The sequence below is a fragment of the Salminus brasiliensis genome, chromosome 4 (assembly GCF_030463535.1).
Source record: "Salminus brasiliensis chromosome 4, fSalBra1.hap2, whole genome shotgun sequence".
Classification (NCBI taxonomy): domain Eukaryota; kingdom Metazoa; phylum Chordata; class Actinopteri; order Characiformes; family Bryconidae; genus Salminus; species Salminus brasiliensis.
The window spans coordinates 35,622,929-35,642,004 of NC_132881.1; the positions used below are offsets into that span (position 1 = coordinate 35,622,929).

Sequence of the window (19,076 nt, forward strand, 5' to 3'; positions counted from 1 at the left end):
ACCTTACTCATTCAGTACCACTTACAGCAGTAAAAACTTGCTCATCCTGTGATTCAAATATTTTTACTGTCACTTGTTTTATTTTTTAATTAATTCCAAAAGAATTCAAAACAAGGTTGTAAACAGTGATGGGCATGTTCTTATCGTAGCAGTGTGAGGTTAGTTTGCCCGGTCCTCTGTAATGTCTTGTTTCCAGATGAATTCGGGGGAGTATTTGTTGCTTTGGTCACAGCTGTCCGCACATGTGTAGATGGCCAGTATTCCCCAGTCTATACTAGCGTCAGGTCTGTCCACTTTTAGGTGATTTAGCAACTGGGGCATAATCTGAAATGATTGCATATTCCAAGTAAATATGGTGATTACAAATAAGACATATTGATTAATAACATTGGTAATGAAGAGACGTAATTTCTAATTACCTGAAATTCAAAATTTCTGTTGGCACCACACAGGCATTTTGGTACTTCTGCTGCACTGGGCACGTGTTCAGATGACACCCAAATTGGAGACCCTGCTCTACAATAACGCAAGACCTATAAACCAGAATTGATGCATCAGACACATCCAGTTAGTTCAGTTGCTGAGTGAAACATTGAGTCACACATGTACTGTCAGAGTGAGTGCCTTACAAACCTGTTCAGGTTCTGTAGCTATGCACGTCTTAAACTTCTGAAACACTTTACTGTCCTGGGATTCATGGAGAGCCATACTCTCTAGCTCTGTCTCCTCCAGTTCTGTGAAGGGAAAAATCAGCTTTCTAATAAGTTACTTCCTCATTACCCAGTCCTACTGTTAGTTTTAAAACTGCTCCAAAAGTACCTGAAGAAGCACAGTCCACTTGTTGTAAACGATCATGTGATTCTTCATTCTTCGCTGGGAGCTTCTCGGGCTCTGTAACCAGCTCCCACTCCGGAAACAGAAAGGGATTGTGTACCTCTGAAGCAGAGGAAGCTCCTACTTAAATTAGTTGGGAAGAGAGGGGAACAATTGGCATGACTGTCTACTAGTAATACATTGTCACACTGACCTACATGACCTGGATGACTGAAAACCTACAGACAGGCTCACAGATCTTGTTCGGTTTATGGTGTGCAATGGCATGTGTTGTCTTGCACTCTAAACACCTACCTTCAGTACAGCACTCTTTCTTGTGCTGCTGTTTCCAGTGTATGGTCTGATGCTCTTTGCTGCAGTAAGTAACTGAATGACAGCGTGAACAAGCTTTCTGTCCAGGGCAGCCGCAAAGCCAGCATAGTTTAACTCCAGAGCTGAGCAGGTGCTGTTCGTCGCCATTGTCAGCTGGCTCCTCGTCAGGTGGGGGATCATAGGCGTAGAAGTCATTTTTCCTTGGTAACTGACTTCTGAACACTAAGGATAAAAATCGTTCAGTGTTTTCGTAATTATTGCTGCTTTATTTTTCTTCACAGATCTATTGTTGACATCTGATTTTATGAGCTGTAATAGCTTACAAAAATGATCCCACACGTTTTAGTAACTTTCTTGTACTACCAATACACACACAAAGTCTAAAAAAGATATTACTATTATTTAACATGTCAACTAAATATCATGTTAGTTTTAGATTTGCTGTAAATTCTATTCTAACTTTAAATACATTTTGGACGTTGTATTTTTATACTTGGAGTATAGTATTTTTAAACTTCAGTATTTGAACTTTTACTTAAGTATGAGACTTGTGTTTACTCCTGTAACAACACGCAGCTGTAATGCAGCTAATTTGACAAGCAAACACCAGTCTCGATCACAAACCAGGCTTCTGGCTCACCGAGGCTGATAAGACCACCTACTAAACGCCAGACCCTCTATAGGAGTAAAGTAATGCGGTCAGTACCTCTACAGTATATTTTCATCGTAATATTCACATTATTCAACTAAGTTACACACTTCAGCTTCACGTGTGTAATGCAGCCGGGCGTGGTTCACTCCGACCTGACTTTACCTTTAAAACAGCTGTTGTCGTTTCTAGTGTAGCAGGCTGGGGTCCTGCAGCAGAACACGTACAGTGTGCGATGAAAGCTTCGCTCGATTCCCACAATCGGCGCATAGACTTGCAGGAGAAACCCGAGGGGCAGCTTACATTTCTCACACACCAACTCAGGGTGGCCTGGTAAATGAACGTGGCTCAGCCAAGCGGGCTTCCCCCCGACTTTACTGGGGAACTGGGCGCTGTGGAGTTGCCAGGGCTCTGCCTCCTCTAAAAAGCCTAAAACAACCCCGGTTTCTTTTTCAGAGTGAGAGTCATTTTCAGCCATCTTCACCACAACACACTCTCCAGCAGCGTGGGTCCGTCTGCTCGTCCGCAATACAGTTCGGGTAAAACACGAGACGCGAGGAAAAAGGTCCGCCTCGGTTACTGCAGCTACAGGAATCAAGCAGCGGCGTATGATAAAAAGCATAGATTGTAATTTACGGTGATTACAGTGATTAGTGCAGTTATTTACTGTATTATTTTACAGTGATACTCCTTCCTGGAAATATGGAGGTTCTCTGGACGATCACTGGGTGACATTGGGTTGAAGGTATACTCAGGGCAAACTCTATGTATCGATATAAATCTGGCAGAAACCGTTTAAAACCTGAAAATGAAAAAACCCATGTTAAAGACAAGAGGCCAGGACGATTTTCCACGATCGATGTGGGTCCGGTTTTTCGAAGAGACTTAATTTGGTTGATCACATGTCCACCAGGTGGCCTACTTGAGCTAAACTGTTTATGCTTTAGCTTCAGTACTGGGCATGAAGTACACAGCCTCCCTTTGCTTTTCAAAGCCTTTCTCCTCCAAGATGTTGGAAACATTCCTTTTCATTCCTGCCACATCCTAGAGGTGTTCCCCTGGATTCAGATCAGGTGAATGGGAAGACCACTGAAAGTCACTGAGCACCTCGTCATGTTCACGAGACCAGTTTGAGAGGCCTCTTTGTGTTACTGGTGTAGTCTTGGGGCATTAGCCATTAGAAGCTGAGTAAATTGTGGTCATGAAGGGATGCACATGGTCAGCAGCAGTACTCAAACAGGGTGCGCCATTCAAGTGATGATTGGTCACTATTAACCGGACCAAGGTGTGTCCAGACAACATTGAAACATTTCCCACACCTATACCTTACCGAACAACTGTACAGGTGTTTTTAATAAAGTGCAATGTGAGTGTATTAATGTCCCTATCAGAAACATACATTTTCCTTGCCTATAAGTTTTTTTTGGTCCCTTAAACATCATATGTGATTGAGAATCTCAGTATGAAAAAGTAATTAAAAAAAAGTAATTTCCTAATTACATAATTACATCACATAAGTAAATAATAATAGAAGCTTATATGTATATAAATATAAATAATATATATATAAATTTGTATTTCAAACTACTAAGGAAAATTGATACTTTCGACCAATCAGAAAAGGATGCATTTTTTTCCAATAATCATACAGAACGAATGTTTTTGGGCATGAGTGAGTCAAACGATCTCCATCTCAGTGCTGTTCTACCCTCCAAATTTTTAAAGAGTTTACTAGCAGTCTTTAAAAAGCCCAGTTCCTCTGCTCTCTTCAGATGGGTGTTGTTCCCGTGGTCTGGATGAGGCTGAGATCTCCCTCCACTCTCTGGATGATGTCATACTGTTGGAGTAAAGCGATGGGGCTGGATCAGATGAGCGAGCAGAGGAGTGGTGGAGCCGCGTCCTCTCAGCAAACCGGAGCACGGAGTTTATTTGTATCCAGAAGCTTCTCTTCTCGCGTTTAAGCAGACGCGTTTTGTCCCACTGGAGATCGTTTCTTTTTTTGCATGGCTTTTCATTTTGCTGTTGGTGAATCTGCAGATATATTGGACGCAGCCAGTCAGCACTCGTATGGAGTGGTGCAGACCGTGGAAACAGATGGATTGGCGCGGTTAGGGTCCGTGTGAGGGGGTCTGCAGCGATGCCTCCGCAGGGTGTTGGGGAGTATAAACCTGTCCCAGGAACTGCAGTACCGCCGGTTCCGCCCAGAAGGGTCCGCAGTAAGGATCAGTCCAGGAAGGCTCGCCGGGGCTCGGCGGCAGAGCGCAAGGTGAAATGCGTGCTGGTCGGGGACGGTGCTGTTGGTAAAACCAGTCTAATAGTGAGTTACACTACCAATGGATATCCTACGGAATATGTCCCAACTGCTTTTGATAACTTTTCAGGTAATTAAATATAATACATGTGATATACTTCCACTTCTGCTCACTTACTGACTTCACTGTGCATCGCCCAGATCCATTAACTCACACTGACTAGCAGGAAGAGTGCTGTATATCCATACTAATCTATTATACATCTCTCTCTCTCTCTCTCTCTCTCTCTATATATATATATATATATATATATATATATATATATATATATATATATATTATATCAAACCATACTGGAGCAAGACTTTGGACTTTGAATCACTACTGAAACTTGTTTAGTTTTGGCTTAGGCTTGTTCTGGGTCTAAGAAATTGGCTCCAAATGTCTATTTAATATTGAACAGAGAAAAACAGTCATATTTCATTTTGCAAAACTTTTCTGTCTTATTTAAATAAAGTATTTGATGCATTAAAATGATGGAATTTGTAGTGTAAGAAAGCCATTTATTCAATTTAAATGACTATTTTCCTTTGCTCATTTAGAAATCAATGGACAATAATTAGAATAAACAAGTATAATTATAAAGTATAATTAAGTATCTGAACGTGTCCCAAATATTTGAAGCTACCATATACTATTTCAGCTTTAGTTGCGAACTGAGATCCTACTGAGGATTTCGAAAGGGAGTTAATCTGATCAATATCTCTTAGGTTAGTCTTACTCCATGAGCCATATGACAGTCCATGCACCAAAGCAAAGTAGGTGAGGTGGTAAGGGGTCCCAATAGGTTGGGCTCTCTAATTTGGGTGTGTTTTCCCCTGCAGCGGTGGTGGCTGTGGACGGCAAGCCTGTGAAACTCCAGCTGTGTGACACTGCAGGCCAGGTCAGCGCTTCACTCTCCACCTCACAACACACGTCAGCTCACACACAGGCCGCTCCTATCACTGTGTGGCCCCGGCCTCCGTCATGGTGTAAACATATGACACACACTGTTTACGTGAACCTGCTGACTTCAGCCCTGATTTACGTTCTGTAAGCTCCTAAACCAGTTGTTTATTCTCTCAAGATGCAGAAGAAGACGAGCAAGTGAAAAAAGACCTCATGAATCATGTTGTAATTAGACCTGACTGGCCATGAGTATAGAGTTAAGGGGGAGTAAGGAGGGGAAGGGGTGGTTGGGGTTTGTTTTGCTGATTCACGATAAGGGCTTTTTGGTAAAGTTCAGCGAGAGTTTTCTACCCACATCAGGTTTTCAGCTTCATCCTGGGGAGTGAGAGAAAAGAGGTTAACCAGTCCGATACGTCAGCTGTCTCTGGCTGTGTGGGAGGGAGGGAGGAATAAGCTCTAGGGGACTGCAAATGGGAAGCTCTCTAATTGTGATAAATTGGCCCTGATCCGGGGGAAAAAGCAGACCTAGTTTCAGTCGAGGCACAGCTGGGCCTAGTCAGTGGAAACGTGAGACCCAAAGTGTTTTCAAGGAGTGGAGCCGCCTGGAGAGAGAGTCAGCAGGGAAGTTAGCCAAGAGGGATGTGGAGGTGCACTGCTGTCTAGATCAGGAGAGAGTATTAGCTCTCTTTTGGAGTTCATAGGGTTTTCTCTCTGCTTAAGTGGAGAATTAAACAGAATTCAAACCCTTTGATAAAACTTTGACTCAGATAGACTAAAGACTGAAGTCATTCAATTCAATAAAGCCCCTGTTATATAAAATACACTGATAAAAGTGATGCATTGACTTTACTTCAAATATGAACACTGTTTGCATACAAATGCAGTAAACACAGAGACAAAACATGTGGAAATGATATACACATTTAAACCCATCACTTTTTCCAGTGTAATATTTCATTAAGTCTAAATGAAAGTATCTGATAATCTTCAGTGTAGCCACAGTCATTAACTTTATAATAAAATTAATATTTCACTGGTATGAATCATATAGACTTTTTCTCTTGTGGTGGGAAGTACCCAATTATCTGAGAGGAAATGAGTTTTGAGTTCTGAGACAGTTCCAGTTTGGAGCCTTTGAGGAAGAGTGAAAGCGATGGAAAGCTATGTTAATAAACAACACAAGCTTGCTCTGCCTTCCTAGACTTTATCTCACTCGCTGCTGGCTGACATCATGAGTCCGGATAAAGTTGAGATATGGAATCAGCTTGCCACACGCGTTTGAAACGTGGCACTTGAGAGGATTAAAGACACGTTACTGTAGATAAGACTGCTGATTGATGTTGGAGGCCAATCTGTGTTAAAGTGTATCAGCATTACCAAGCTCCATGTAGAAGAAATCCCAATGTGCTTGTGATGTGGAGGGCAATAGTGATATCCACTGTGCTGTAACAACAGTAATCAGCCTTTTGACCTTTGATAACTTATGAAAGTTCATAAGTTATAAAATGAGCATCATCAGGCAGAGGTCAGGTTAAGAAAACCATATTCCAGTTCTATGTATTTCTGAGTTTAAGTAGAAAGCAGAAAGTTACAGGAAATCTGTATGGCTGCAGACATGAACAGGACAGCTAACTCTGCTTCTCATATCTTTAGGCATACACATCTGCTGAAATTGTTCATCAAAGTAATAATGCACAATATCTGTAATAACCTGAGGCACATTTACATTTGTTACCTATGTACACATAATACTAAGGCTTCTGAGCTTGGGCCAAGGAGAAATATAGAGCACTTATTTTGAGGGCATCAAAGCTTCAGTGAAGGCCTTTGGGCATTACATTATCTAGGCCTAAGCTCAATTAACTGTGAATGATTCTTTATAGAAGTGGAATTTAGGGGTTACTGACCCTTACATCAGTACAATGCCATTTATTTCATATAACATCTTGTATCACCTTTGTAAATACTGACAATAAGCTACTACTACTAAGTATTTATTTGTGGAGTATTTATATGTGAATACATGTGTCAGTATTTGCTTAGATGTTCATAAATACTTGAATTGCATACATATTTAGAGATACCAGGTTTAAAAGGCAATTGAATTGTTTTTTACATATATTATGCCAAACATTGACACAATCTTTTATAAATTTTAATGTATTCCTTTTAAAATGTGATTTATTGCTTATGCATGTGTAATGAAGTCTCTATTTAGGTAACCTTTACACTTAAAGCAACATGGGCACTGACGCGTTTGGTTTCATATAGAACTGTTATAAATGAGGTTCTTTATAGAAACATGCGCAAGATGAAGTTTTCCATCAAGGTGAAGGACCGTTAACAAAGAACTATTTAAACATTCACATGGTTCTCCAAGTTATCACGATCCCATATAGAACCATTGCCTTTACTAAAGAACCTTAGAAGAATCCCCCTGTTAAAAAACTCAACTGAATAACTTACTATGGTGATCCCAATTATGCACTCCAAACCCAGATGTTTCTCTGCACTCCTGTGAAATAACAGGATAGATTCCTGGAGAGCTAAGGTCATTAAAAATTGTAGCTGACCTGAACTCTACAGGAACTTATCCCATCGCCTTTTCAGACAGCTGTAATTGGCTCTCTTTTTAATATAGGTATTTCCATCATAAAGTTGCTGTTGAAAAATGGAAAATCTCAATTTGTCAGATTTTTTTTCTACATCATTTGATCAAAGCATATGATCTTGACATAGTGTAAACATTTGAGATTTGTGTAGTGTAGTGGGCAACAATATTGCCCTCCTCATGAGGGTTCAGTTCTCCAGCTGAATGAGCATCTTATTCTACACCAATAAGAGTCCTTGGGCTAGACTCCGAATGCTGCATTCATCTACCTGTGCAGCATGATTCATTGCAAGTTGCTCTGGAACATTAGCCAAATGCTATAAATATAAACTTTTGTATGATATGAACCAATAGAAATGCAGCAGAAAATGCATGTACAAAATACAATTTACACCCATCTCCCTTTTCTATTTATCACTAACTGTGTTTTCTGCTTCTCCTGGGCAGGATGAATTTGATAAGCTGCGGCCTCTGTGTTACACCAACGCAGACGTCTTTCTGCTGTGTTTCAGCGTTGTCTCGCCATCCTCATTCCAGAACGTGCGGGAGAAGTGGGTCCCCGAGATCCGCCGGCACTGTCCACGAGCCCCCATCCTGCTGGTTGGTACCCAGGCGGACCTCAGACAGGACGTTAAAGTGCTCATCCAGCTGGCCAAGTACAAGGAGCGGCCGGTGGAGCCGCAGGAGGCCAGCATGTGTGTTGAGGAAGTGCGCGCTGTGTCTTACATGGAGTGCTCAGCACTGACCCAGAAGAACCTGAAGGAGGTGTTTGATGCAGCCATATTGGCCAGCATCCAGCACATGGATAGCCAGCAGCAGCAGAGACTGACCAAACGTACACCAGATAAGATGAGGAAACTCTCCAAGTCCTGGTGGAGGAAATACTGCTGTCTGGCATAGAGGAACGTCTGAGTGTGTGTTTTTGAAGCGTGTTGCAGTGCGGTCAGACTTAGACTGGCTTTTGGTTGGGGAGGGAGGTGAGAGTGACTGCATCTGGAGCAATCTGTGAACGCCTTGGAACTTAATGGGACGAAGTACAGAAGAATGGAACAAGTGAATTGGAAACATTAGCTGTAAATTGGCCACACTGATATATCCGTCTGAAGGGAAATTGCCTGTGTATGCTTTAACCCCTGATCAGAGCAGACATATTTTAAGTGTGATCCTTCGATCCTTTTTGTGCTCTCTTTGATTACAAAAAGCTGCATAGTAGACCAATATGTGTAACGAAGCATTTAATTCATTTTCAGTATCGAATTAGCTTTTAAGGGTTTTGTTGGAATCCAGTTACACACTGGAAGACCTAATTTAACATTGGGCTTTTCACTATGCAGGGGTGCCTCTCTCTAACACTAATGCATTACGACGTCCCTGAAGATTTCCTCTTCCATCCGGACTACCCAGCCTACACTGTGAAATTGCAAAATCCTCTTGGGTGGGCCCAGCAACAGCGCATTAGTTTGCAGTTGTATATTTATGCTTTTTCCCTCACTGTAAAAGCGTTGCTAAATCTTAATTAAATGATGTGGACGACTGGCCTTCCTAAGGCTATCTTGTTATCCTGTTGGCAAGTGTCCAAGGCTTGATTCACTCAAGAGTTACTGAAGTGTTAAATCCCTATCTAGCAAAAAAAAAAAGAGGTAGTCCGTTTTAAAGTAGAAGCAGATACTGTATTCTTGTGCACAATTGTTTGGCATCTGTGTTTATTTTCATTGATCTGCGAAGTTAAGAGACAACCCATTTCAAAAACATCTGTGTAACAGAGTTCCTGCAGTTTGATCTCTCTTGTTTACTTTTTGAGTGCATCCAGAGCTTCCCCTTTAGAATATGCCATGAGGTCATGGTCAGTTGACTAAATGGCTAAGCAAGTATTTACCAGACCAGCTGAAATGAGCCTGGGCCGACTGAGAGGTCATAACAAACCTTGTCACACCAGATGTTAAGCGAACCATTTATTCCATTGGTGCTCGAGTTAAAAAGAGAAAGATGGATATGTGCGTTATTAGGAATCGGCTGCTCATCCGCGATGCTGACAACGGGTGGGATATGGGTAAGAAATGTGTGGACCTGAAGAATGTAATGTGAAATAGAGAACTTGGTCACCATCATAGCGCCTTATCTGAGTTCTGTTCATTTACAGAAAGCCTTAATAATAACACTTTCAAATATCAGTATAATAGCGGTTTCATTTATAAACACTGTGTTGTTTCTTTAATCACATGTACATTGACCAGTGTAACTTTTCTCAAACTCTCTATACCGTCACTATCACACAAAAAGTTGTATATCCATTTTGAATCTTTTTCACTTTTAGACGTAATTTGAATCAGACAGTTCTTTACATTGTTTCAGTGAGTTTTATGGACCAGAGAGTGTGAATGGACCAATGCAAATGCTCCAAAATGACATAGAATTTCATATTTTTACAGTGACCTCCATTGAAAGTTGAAAGGCTTTTTCCTTCATGTGTAAATTTGCCATTTTAGAGATACAAGGTTTTTCCGTGTCAGTGATGACATGATCTATGTAAGTCTACCAAGACAACTGGATATTGAACTGGAAGCTGGATGTGTAATAGCCTGAACAGAGATATAATATGCTGGAGAAATGTGCTAATGTCTAATGTGGTTCAATAGAGTTTATGTATGCCTCAGGTAATGCAGTATAATCCTGGTTCATACACGGTGTTGTTCAATACTCTCTGGATGAATGCCATTAACACTGGTTATTATTCCCCACAATAATAACAGTATTTGATTTGTTGTATTTGAGTTTTACATGTATGGAAATGTCAACCGGAAAGCACAGTTATGAAATCAAAATGAATGCTACAGATGGAAGTACTACTTTTCTTCATTGGTCAGCACTATAGTCTTTTTAACTGTAGGTTATACATTTCCAGAGCTTTATCCTGAGGTAAATAATTGATCAGGTCACCCACATAAGATGAACTGGAACAGTCACCTGTTGATATGGGACATGTGAGCTTGTTAAAAAAAGAGAGAGACACTGCTAAGAAAGAGAGATTAATGTTTCACCAGATAAGCAGTGGTAGACACTGGAGTATCTATAAGGCTACAATTGTCAAACATGCTTGATGACGGTACTGAAGCTTGCATATTTTCACCCTGAAAGAAAAACAGCTCCTCAAGTCTACCATTCATTAGAGTGTACGTGAATGTGGGAAGGTGTTGTGAAAACAGTGAGACGAAGTTGAAGTAATTGGCTTCCTGAAAGTGATTACTGTAAACTGCAAGTGTGAATCGACGGTTCAAAGTATGGTCCCAAAGTCTGAGTTTAAAACATGTGCACACAAATGGAAAGAAAGGTGGTCTTAAAGGTCTCAGAACACTATAGATGATACATTGCTGTCAATGCGTTGTCCGTCAATTAACATGTAATTATTGAGTTACTGTACGAACTGTCTTTGATGGTGATATAAACTTTTTAAGAAATAAGAGTGCCATAAAGCGTTTATGGGGCAGTGCCATTAAAGAACCATTGAAGGTTCCCTAAAGAACCTTTCATTTGAGTGATTTTAGACAACCATCCACTGAAACGTTCTTAATGGAACCAAAGCTGGTTCTTCCGTGTCATTGCTTCAAATAACTTTTTTGACAGGTTTATTTTTTTAGTAATATTTGAATCATCTTAGGGCTGAATCAAACTGAATTTTGACTGCTATAAGTCAATGTTGATTGCTTCAGTACTTAATTGCTTTTGTAAGGTTATGTAAATGTTTAAGCTGTTCTTCTGTTGTAAAGATGCCTTGTACAGAGCAGTACTGCAACGCTGTGAGCTGTCCCATTTGCTTTGTGGACGAACATGTTGCAGCTGTAAGATTCTTAATAGATAAAGATATTCAGAGAGGAGAGAAATGAGGTAATAACAAATTGTATCAATTTCTGTCCTTTGGAAAATAAAGATGCAGTTTATGTACATGCAGCCTGTCCATGTCTTCCATATGGGTGACCTGCCCAGTCATCCAGTCTAAGGACTCCATAAAATTGAAAGTCTGCTGTTATTGTTATTTATTTTGTTTTTTCATTTTGTTTGTCAAGATTTTCTCTTTTTTCTCCCAATTTGAGACTGCCAGTTAGCCCACCTGTGCTTCCGACATTAATAGTGTGATAAGGAGGGTAAGGACTTGTCTCCTCTGAAACATGCAAAGCTGTGCAGCAATGCCGGGCAGGCGACACACTTTGAGAAAAGTGCCGGGTCACCAGCTCCACTGATGCCTTTGTCGACCATTATCGCCTCAATCTGCTCTCTCAGACTCTGGCTGCTGATGGTAAAGTATCATGGCTCAGGATTTAAATCTGAGACCCCCAGGCCATAGTGGCAGCGCATTAGACTGCCACTATTAGAGTCACTCTGAGCCCATTATTGTAATCATTTAATCATCAATTTTCACATTCAGTTTGCAATTACAACATTTTTTTTCTAGACAAAGAACATGGACAAAATAAAACTGGTGAATGACATTACACTTAATAAAGCTATAATACCAATACATTCAAAGTAAAGTATGTATTTTATATTGATACGCTTTATGTATATTGTTTGTCGAAGCTGACAGTCACAATCTTTGGTACTGCTTATACTTACCAATCATCAGGATGGTGGGTTATCATATTTCTGTTATGCTTTTTTATCCATAAATTGGAGTGTTTTATATAAAACCTTAATTGTAGTATCAAACAAACCATTTTTATTATTCACCTTTGTGTTTCTCAAGACTTATTGAGACATCTATTCACACATCAGAATAGTCCATCTCTAATTACCCAGCTGAAAATATCCAATAAGCATAATCACTGTGCCTAAAATGTGATAGAAAGTGATGTCTACATGTATAAACTGACAGAATAAATGATCATTTTGGTAATTAGTGTATCAGAGTTGGTCATTAATCATAATCAACTAATGGCATCTTGTCAGCACATCTGAATTATTTTGACCAGGCCTTTGTTAGGCCTAATATTTGATCAGTTAATATATTTGACAAAAAATAAACAAAGCAAAACTGTCGCAGGGATAAGATACCATCAGTTGTTAAGGGGTGTGTGAGATAGTTTGATGGTTGTACAGTTTATGGGGAAGGGACACCATAAAGTCAATGTTCAGGAACACTAAAGGGATCTTAACTCTGACCTTGAGTTTGTCTGTATAAAAAACTAAGAGTTTATAAATGAGATGTAATGCATTATTCTTATTGGTTCTTTCTGGACCTTTTCTCTGTGTTTCTTGTGTTCTTAGTGTTTTACACTATTAGAGTATTTTCCTACAGGCAAGGTTCTGTATGTAACCATAGCAATTCAAAGAACCCTTTTCCAGTTCTTTGCATTGGTGGAAATCCTTTTGTAAATGGTTCAATATAGAATATTTGAAGAACAGGTTCTATATAGCACCAGTTCCACTATCGTTATTATTATTGCAATCACTATCGTTAAGGAACCCATTTTTAGTAATTTATAAAATGCAATTTTTACTTAGTGTGATGTTAAATGTTTGTATTTTTCAGCTTATTTGCATTTGGAGCTAATAATTCTGCCACATTGAGAAGGCACTGCAGAAAGTACCCATTGGCTTCTATAATAAGTCTGTTTTGAACAAAATGCCCTTGCCAGAATAAGCAACAGCACTGAAATGATCCATTATGACATTCCTGTTGTGATCTCACTGGCAGTTCACACTGCCCAGAGATCATTTACAAAGGTTGGTTTTATCTGACCCTTAGTCACATTCCCTCTTCCAATCAGGGCAGTTAGACTGGCGTCTGGATTCATTAAAGCACTGCCGGACTCATCTGTTTACTTTCACTATTAACACGCACTGTCTTCACTCTTCACTGCTGGATGCCAAGCAACTCTGACGCATTCAGGGCCACTTTCTTTTGATTTTATTGTCATCTGACAGCACTCCCTTTGTGTGTGTGGCAGATGAGCAGTGGAAAAGATTATGCTGCAGGCTCTTCAACCAAAATGCCTCATGGTACAGATAGCTCCAATTACAGAGGCCAGAGGAAATCAAAGAGACGTCAAGCCAGTGTGGATAAAGCTGGCTAGGTCTGTGCTTGCAGACAGCCTGTCAGATAAAGTGTACTTCCACGGCAGCAGTTGCATGAATTGTTCTGTGTGGAGAGAGGGGCCTGACAAATCAAGTTAGTGCAGAAGCCAGAGTAATGCTGCAGTGATGCAACAGTAAGCTGCCACTGCTTTAAGGAAGTAATTCGGTAGTTATTAAATTTATCTATGCAATCACAGACAGCATTTTATGTGTAACACAACGTGCTCTGAGGTTTATTTATTGAGCAACAGGGAAAAATAGTAATATGAATGAAGTTAACTATGAGAATGACATAACCACAAAATAACATACCGTACCCAAAACTTGTGACCAGGACCACTGGTAGGTCCAGACCTCTAATGCTTACTGCTATTACTCATGAATACCTTAGCCAGTAATTTGTGATAATCAGATATAATAGGGCTAGGAAATCCATGGGTTAAAGAATGGAAAAGAATGGGAGTATAATGGAAAAATAATTCTGGAGCTTCTCAGATCTGGGAGTTCTGTATTGCAAAAATAGTTGCTTTGAATGTTGTTCATTTCCATAATTACTGAATAAAATACATATTAATTAGCACAACTATTGCCCAAAGTAAGTAATTGATTTTATTAACATGCAAACGACAATGGTCTGCATATTTGAGTGAAGTACGTTCAAGTCATATAATGTCTTAATGTGCTTTAGGAGCTGCCTTTATAATCAGGACAGACCAAACCTTTTAAAGACCAAGGCCTTAAATACAACCCACTTTTCAATGTTTAATTTCATTACATATTAAATAAGTACTTTGATTAATAACTAAATAATGTGCCTGCAGATGAAGAAGGTTTGAACTTAGTAGGAGCTTGAGTTGGTTGGAGATGTATTTCAAAACTAGACGGGCTGCTCTGGGACTGGTCATCTATCATCCCTCTCACTGACTATGTGTGGAAATAAAAATAATAAACTCCAGTAACAGTTCTAGGATGTATCTTACATTTAAGATGCACAACGCTGTATTAAGTTTGGAGCTGTAGTTTTTTTTCTTTTGAGCTGAATCAGCTGCTTAACTGCATGGAGCAAACACCAAAGCAACATCAGCAGGACTGAAGTTGCTGTAAACAGTGAAATGTGGAGAAAGTTCTGCTTATTGAAGGATATCAACAACCATGGCAGACACGACTATTACATTTCTTTCTAGCACCTCAACATAGAGTCACAGCATTTCACACACAGAGCCAACAGTGTTCTAATTAACTGACAGCACTTATAGAGGGGAGTATATTATTTGATTACATTAATTTAAAATATCGGAGTTTATTTTCATGCCACCAGTAGGAATGTCAGTGGGGAGCCGTCAGAATGAGGCTACAAAATATTTTCAATTAAAAACACATTTTAATGGCAGCCTGCTTTAGTGTCCATTCATCATTTTTGTGACCGGAATATCATGCATTCCTTGGTCATGATCCATCACAAACGATAGGAATTTTACTAAGATTAACAAGAATGACAGAAAAAAGGTTGTAAACTAACTGTGTTGCCAAAACATTTAACCTTCCATGTTGTAAAACGCTTTTTATTCCTGTCCAATCCCATGGGAAAGATGGATTACATTCCTCAACAACCTGCTTTCACAGTGTCCCTCTGTTTTTTCAGGGTCTATAAGTGTTCACAGTCAGCACGAGGTACTGAAATTTATGTTGGCCCACATTGTGTAGGGACTGCTTACAATGCAGGTGAGGGTTAATGCACTTTCCCCATTAGCCAGCGTCTCCAGCATTGCTGACCATTCCGCTCAGCTTGCTGCTTTGTGTGATTGTAGGCCAGTTCTGACAGAGCAGCGTTCCAGTGTCACGGCTTCCACAATGGCCGAGAGCCCTCTGAAAGCAGGCCTTTTGACAGCCGTTGACAAACTGAAGAATTCCAGAGGACGCAAGAAAACCACTGCCTTCTACCATGCAGCCGAGAGAAGTTGTTTTCTATCGGAGCGTTTCAATGCCGAAAGAAACAAAACAGGGGTTTCAGAACTGATACTTTATGTTCATGTCAAGTTTTGGAAGTTCAGTTTAAGGTCAGTTATTTTGACTATATACACAGATCCTGACCTAAGTGAAAAAGTCATTGGATGTGTGGTATGTAGAGTTGTTTATACATTGTTTTACAGAAGTTTAAAAAGGGGGTATTCTGCTGTTTGGCTAAAAGGTTCTTATCTTTCTGGGCTACTTGGATACCACCATGGAAAGAACTGGGTCTGCTTGGCATCTGCATTGCCTGCTATAATTTAAGTTGTCACACTTACACAAGCTTTGATATTAGAACTGTTTAATATAAATAGTTTTGGACCATTTCCAAAACCATTTGGACCATTGGTGCTATTCATCATGAAATGTTCACATAATGAGTTTCAAATGATATAGTGTCAATAAGCTAAAACTGGAAATGTTAATTTCAAATACATTCAACAAACACTTGCTAAGGCCTTGGCATGTTCTCAAAACATCAATTCTTTGTGACTTCTTATGAGCACTTTCATGCTGCAAATATCCCATTCTGTCAACTAGGAAGGCCACTGAAGAACACTGAACTCATCGTCATGTTCATGAAACTAGTTTGAGACCACTTTTGCTTTGAGACATGGTGTGTTATCATCCTTAAAGTTGTCATTAGTAGTGGGGAAATTGTGGTAATAAAAGCATAATACACATGATCAGCAACAATACTTAAATAGGTTGTGACATGTTAGCAATGGTTGATTCATAGGCCCAAAGAGTGCCTAAAACATTCTCCCACATTTTGTCCCCCCCATTACATCAGCTCCACTAGCCAGGTTGGATCCATGGATTCATGCTGTTGGTGCCAAATTCTGACTATAACATCTGCATCAGTAGAAACCGAGATTCATCAGACCCAGACTTTGCATTCTTCAACTGGCCAGTGTTGGTGAGCCAGTTCCCACTGCAGCCTCAGCCTTCTGTTCTTGGTTGAGAGAATTGGAACCTGATATGGTCTTCTGCTGTTGTAGCCCATCGTTCTCAAGGTTGGATGTGTTGTGCATTGGGAGATGCTTTTCTGCTCACCACAGAGTGTACAAAGTGGATATCTGAATTATCATTACCAAATCTGTCAGCTTGAGCCTATCTAGCCCTTCTCTGTTGACCTCTCTTATCCTTTCTATATGCAGAACTGCCAATTCCAGGATGCCCTTTTCCTTAATTACACCATTTCTGAGTGAAGTCTAGAGAAAATTGGGAATGAACACAATTGGCTGATTAGATAGTTGCATGAGCCAGTAGGTGTACAGTTCCTAGTAAAGTGCTTAGTGAGTATGCTTTCACCACAAAGTGAGCATAAGTGTCTTATGCACAAATGTGCGGACAGTATACTTAAACATTGATAACAGAAGCTTGACACATCATGCAGGCTTGACTCACTGTGGTTACTAATGTGAGTCACTTCATCATGTATGTGTCTTATCAATGTGCTCTGATTTATTTAAATGTTGTTGCTCCCACTGAGAGTAAAGATTGGTTTATGAGGACTATAAAACTACAAAAACATTGCTGTTTTCTGTCAGGAGGCAAACAATCTTTTTAATGTTTGCTAAACTGTCTGCCAACCCCACCAGCCCAGCCTTTTTTAAAACATTTCTGGATCTCTAGTTGGTGTATTAAGCTTTTAAATGTTACAGATGGAACAAGAACATGTTGTCCAACTCACAGGCACTGCATGGCCGCACGGCTCATGGTATACTTGAAGCCCCATCTGCCTTATTAGATTACATAACTACAAAAAAACCCCAATAATACTATTTTCCAAAAATGAGTTAAGACAGTTGCTGAGAAAAAGGAGAGAGAGAGAGAGAGAGAGAGAGAGAGAGAGAGAGAGAGAGAGAGAGAGAGAGTGCCCCTTTCGACTACACCATGAGAAAATGTGGTAATAGGACAAGATGTTCATCTGTTACTGGGGAGCAAATACCCTATTCACAGCGTAAGGGACAGCTGCACTGCTGTTATGTCAGTGTGAAGACACATTGTGTGAAGGGGGGGCAATGAGGCCTTAACTTATGTAAGAGTGTGCCTTTATCAGAATCCTTAACCAGGGGGCGCTTGAATGTGTGTATGTGTGTGTCATCCAGAAAGACCAAGAAAAACATGGCTAACTTGTAAAATAAGGAGCACATTTTTGGTGCCTGGTGTAAAGGATACAATTAGATTGGGGGTTATATTTTTTACATATTTTTAGCACATAGGTCATTTTAATTATTACATATAACTATACAATACTGACACTGTATTAAAAACAAACGTGTGTGTGTGTGTGAGAAGGAGTGTTCTGAAGGAGACTGGCAGTAGTTAATTTGTAATGGCCTTGGCAAAAGGCCAGCTCTCCCAACCACCACAAACAAAATTGGGCCCAGGCCTTTCGATTGGATGGGATAGTACCCACTTGAAACCATGAGTGCTAAGAGCAAAGCATACTCTCCCTTTTGTTCACTTTACTTGACATTTCAAGTAAAGATCTTTTCTATATCCACTTTTTTCATGAACCAGTTCCTTGTGGGTAACGCTGCAGTACGTTTTTTTATGGCAGAAGCTGTCACCAACTTCATCTACACTTGCATAGTGCCTGCGTATACAGACCTCACACATCTGTGTGAGCATGACTGGAAGAGATTAAGCTAATAGAATTATTAGCACCCTGTGAGCTGATTTGTACGTGCTGGAAACCTCCAGCATGCTGTGTCTGGAGGTCCACTGGAGAATTGGTTGCGTAACATATTTACAGTGTGCCGCTGCTCATACACTTTATCAACAAGAAAAATGGAGCCAGCAGGCCTCAGGCTGACTACATGCTGGTGTAAATGTGTGGTGTTGCCTGCAGCATAAATGCGGATGGACAAGTGGGAGACAGTGAGGCACACTGAGGCACATCTTTAACCCCTTAAACTTCCATTAGTCGTGCTTATAATAATGTAATTCACAAAGCAAAGTAGGGTTATAGTTATTACTGAAAAAATAGTTAACAGTTTTCACAAGACATCTTGTGCAGCTCTACCAAAGTTATACAGTGCAGTACAGCCTTCTGGCTAAGAGTGGCAGTAACAGAGAAGCCATTCTATATATTACAAGTCAGTGGAGCATCAAAATGATTTTGAAGCTGTCATGTTTCTAACATGAAATTGCTACATAATATCTATCTATCTATCTATCTATCTATCTATCTATCTATCTATCAGCTGGGAAACTGACCCCTGAGTGATCCATGCTAAAGACAGTCTTACATTTGCATATGCATTTAAGACATTTAGCAAACGCTCCAGCGTGACTTTAAAAGTGCTTCACTGTTCACTCAAAAAATATCTTAGGCATCTTAGCTAGTTTGTGTTGGCTAGGATCCAAAAGACACTTCTAAGCA

At 40.1% G+C, this 19,076-nt stretch overlaps 2 protein-coding genes across 5 annotated transcripts in view; one reads left to right on the top strand and one right to left on the bottom strand.

Moving 5' to 3' along the window:
* Window positions 1–47: 47 nt before the first annotated feature.
* pdcd2 (programmed cell death 2) lies at window positions 48–2,313 on the bottom strand. Of its 2 annotated transcripts, none has more exons than XM_072678212.1 (6): window positions 1,961–2,313; window positions 1,129–1,368; window positions 820–954; window positions 634–734; window positions 420–533; window positions 48–324 (listed from the first exon to the last, which is right to left on the bottom strand). In XM_072678212.1, the coding sequence occupies exons 1-6, from the start codon at window positions 2,271–2,273 to the stop codon at window positions 160–162; spliced, it is 1,068 nt and encodes a 355-aa protein (XP_072534313.1). In that variant the 5' UTR covers window positions 2,274–2,313; the 3' UTR covers window positions 48–159. The 2 variants fall into 2 exon arrangements, with proteins under 2 accessions (XP_072534313.1, XP_072534312.1); XM_072678211.1 differs by having other exon boundaries at window positions 820–957.
* A 1,268-nt stretch (window positions 2,314–3,581) lies between these two features.
* rhoua (ras homolog family member Ua) overlaps window positions 3,582–19,076 on the top strand; it is a 220,889-nt gene continuing 205,394 nt past the window's right edge. Inside the window, exons 1-3 of one of the 3 annotated variants that reach the window (XR_011979647.1) lie at window positions 3,582–4,176; window positions 4,932–4,990; window positions 8,054–11,542. Coding sequence is in view for 2 of the 3 variants with exons in the window: in XM_072678238.1 (XP_072534339.1) it covers window positions 3,933–4,176; window positions 4,932–4,990; window positions 8,054–8,506 (756 nt within the window). In the remaining variant the exon portion in view is untranslated. Of the gene's footprint in view, window positions 4,177–4,931; window positions 4,991–8,053; window positions 11,546–19,076 lie in introns of those variants that run through there. The other 2 variants (XM_072678238.1, XM_072678239.1) reach the window with 2 other exon arrangements.

Bases quoted from the DNA above. Each gene is read 5' to 3' on its own strand.
- pdcd2 (XM_072678211.1), bottom strand. From the start codon at position 2,273: ATGGCTGAAAATGACTCTCACTCTGAAAAAGAAACCGGGGTTGTTTTA. The intron at 534-633 runs GTTTGTAAGGCA...TCTGGTTTATAG, and splicing joins TAGCTACAGAACCTGAACAG to GTCTTGCGTTATTGTAGAGC. The intron at 325-419 runs GTAATTAGAAAT...CAATCATTTCAG, and splicing joins ACAGAAATTTTGAATTTCAG to ATTATGCCCCAGTTGCTAAA.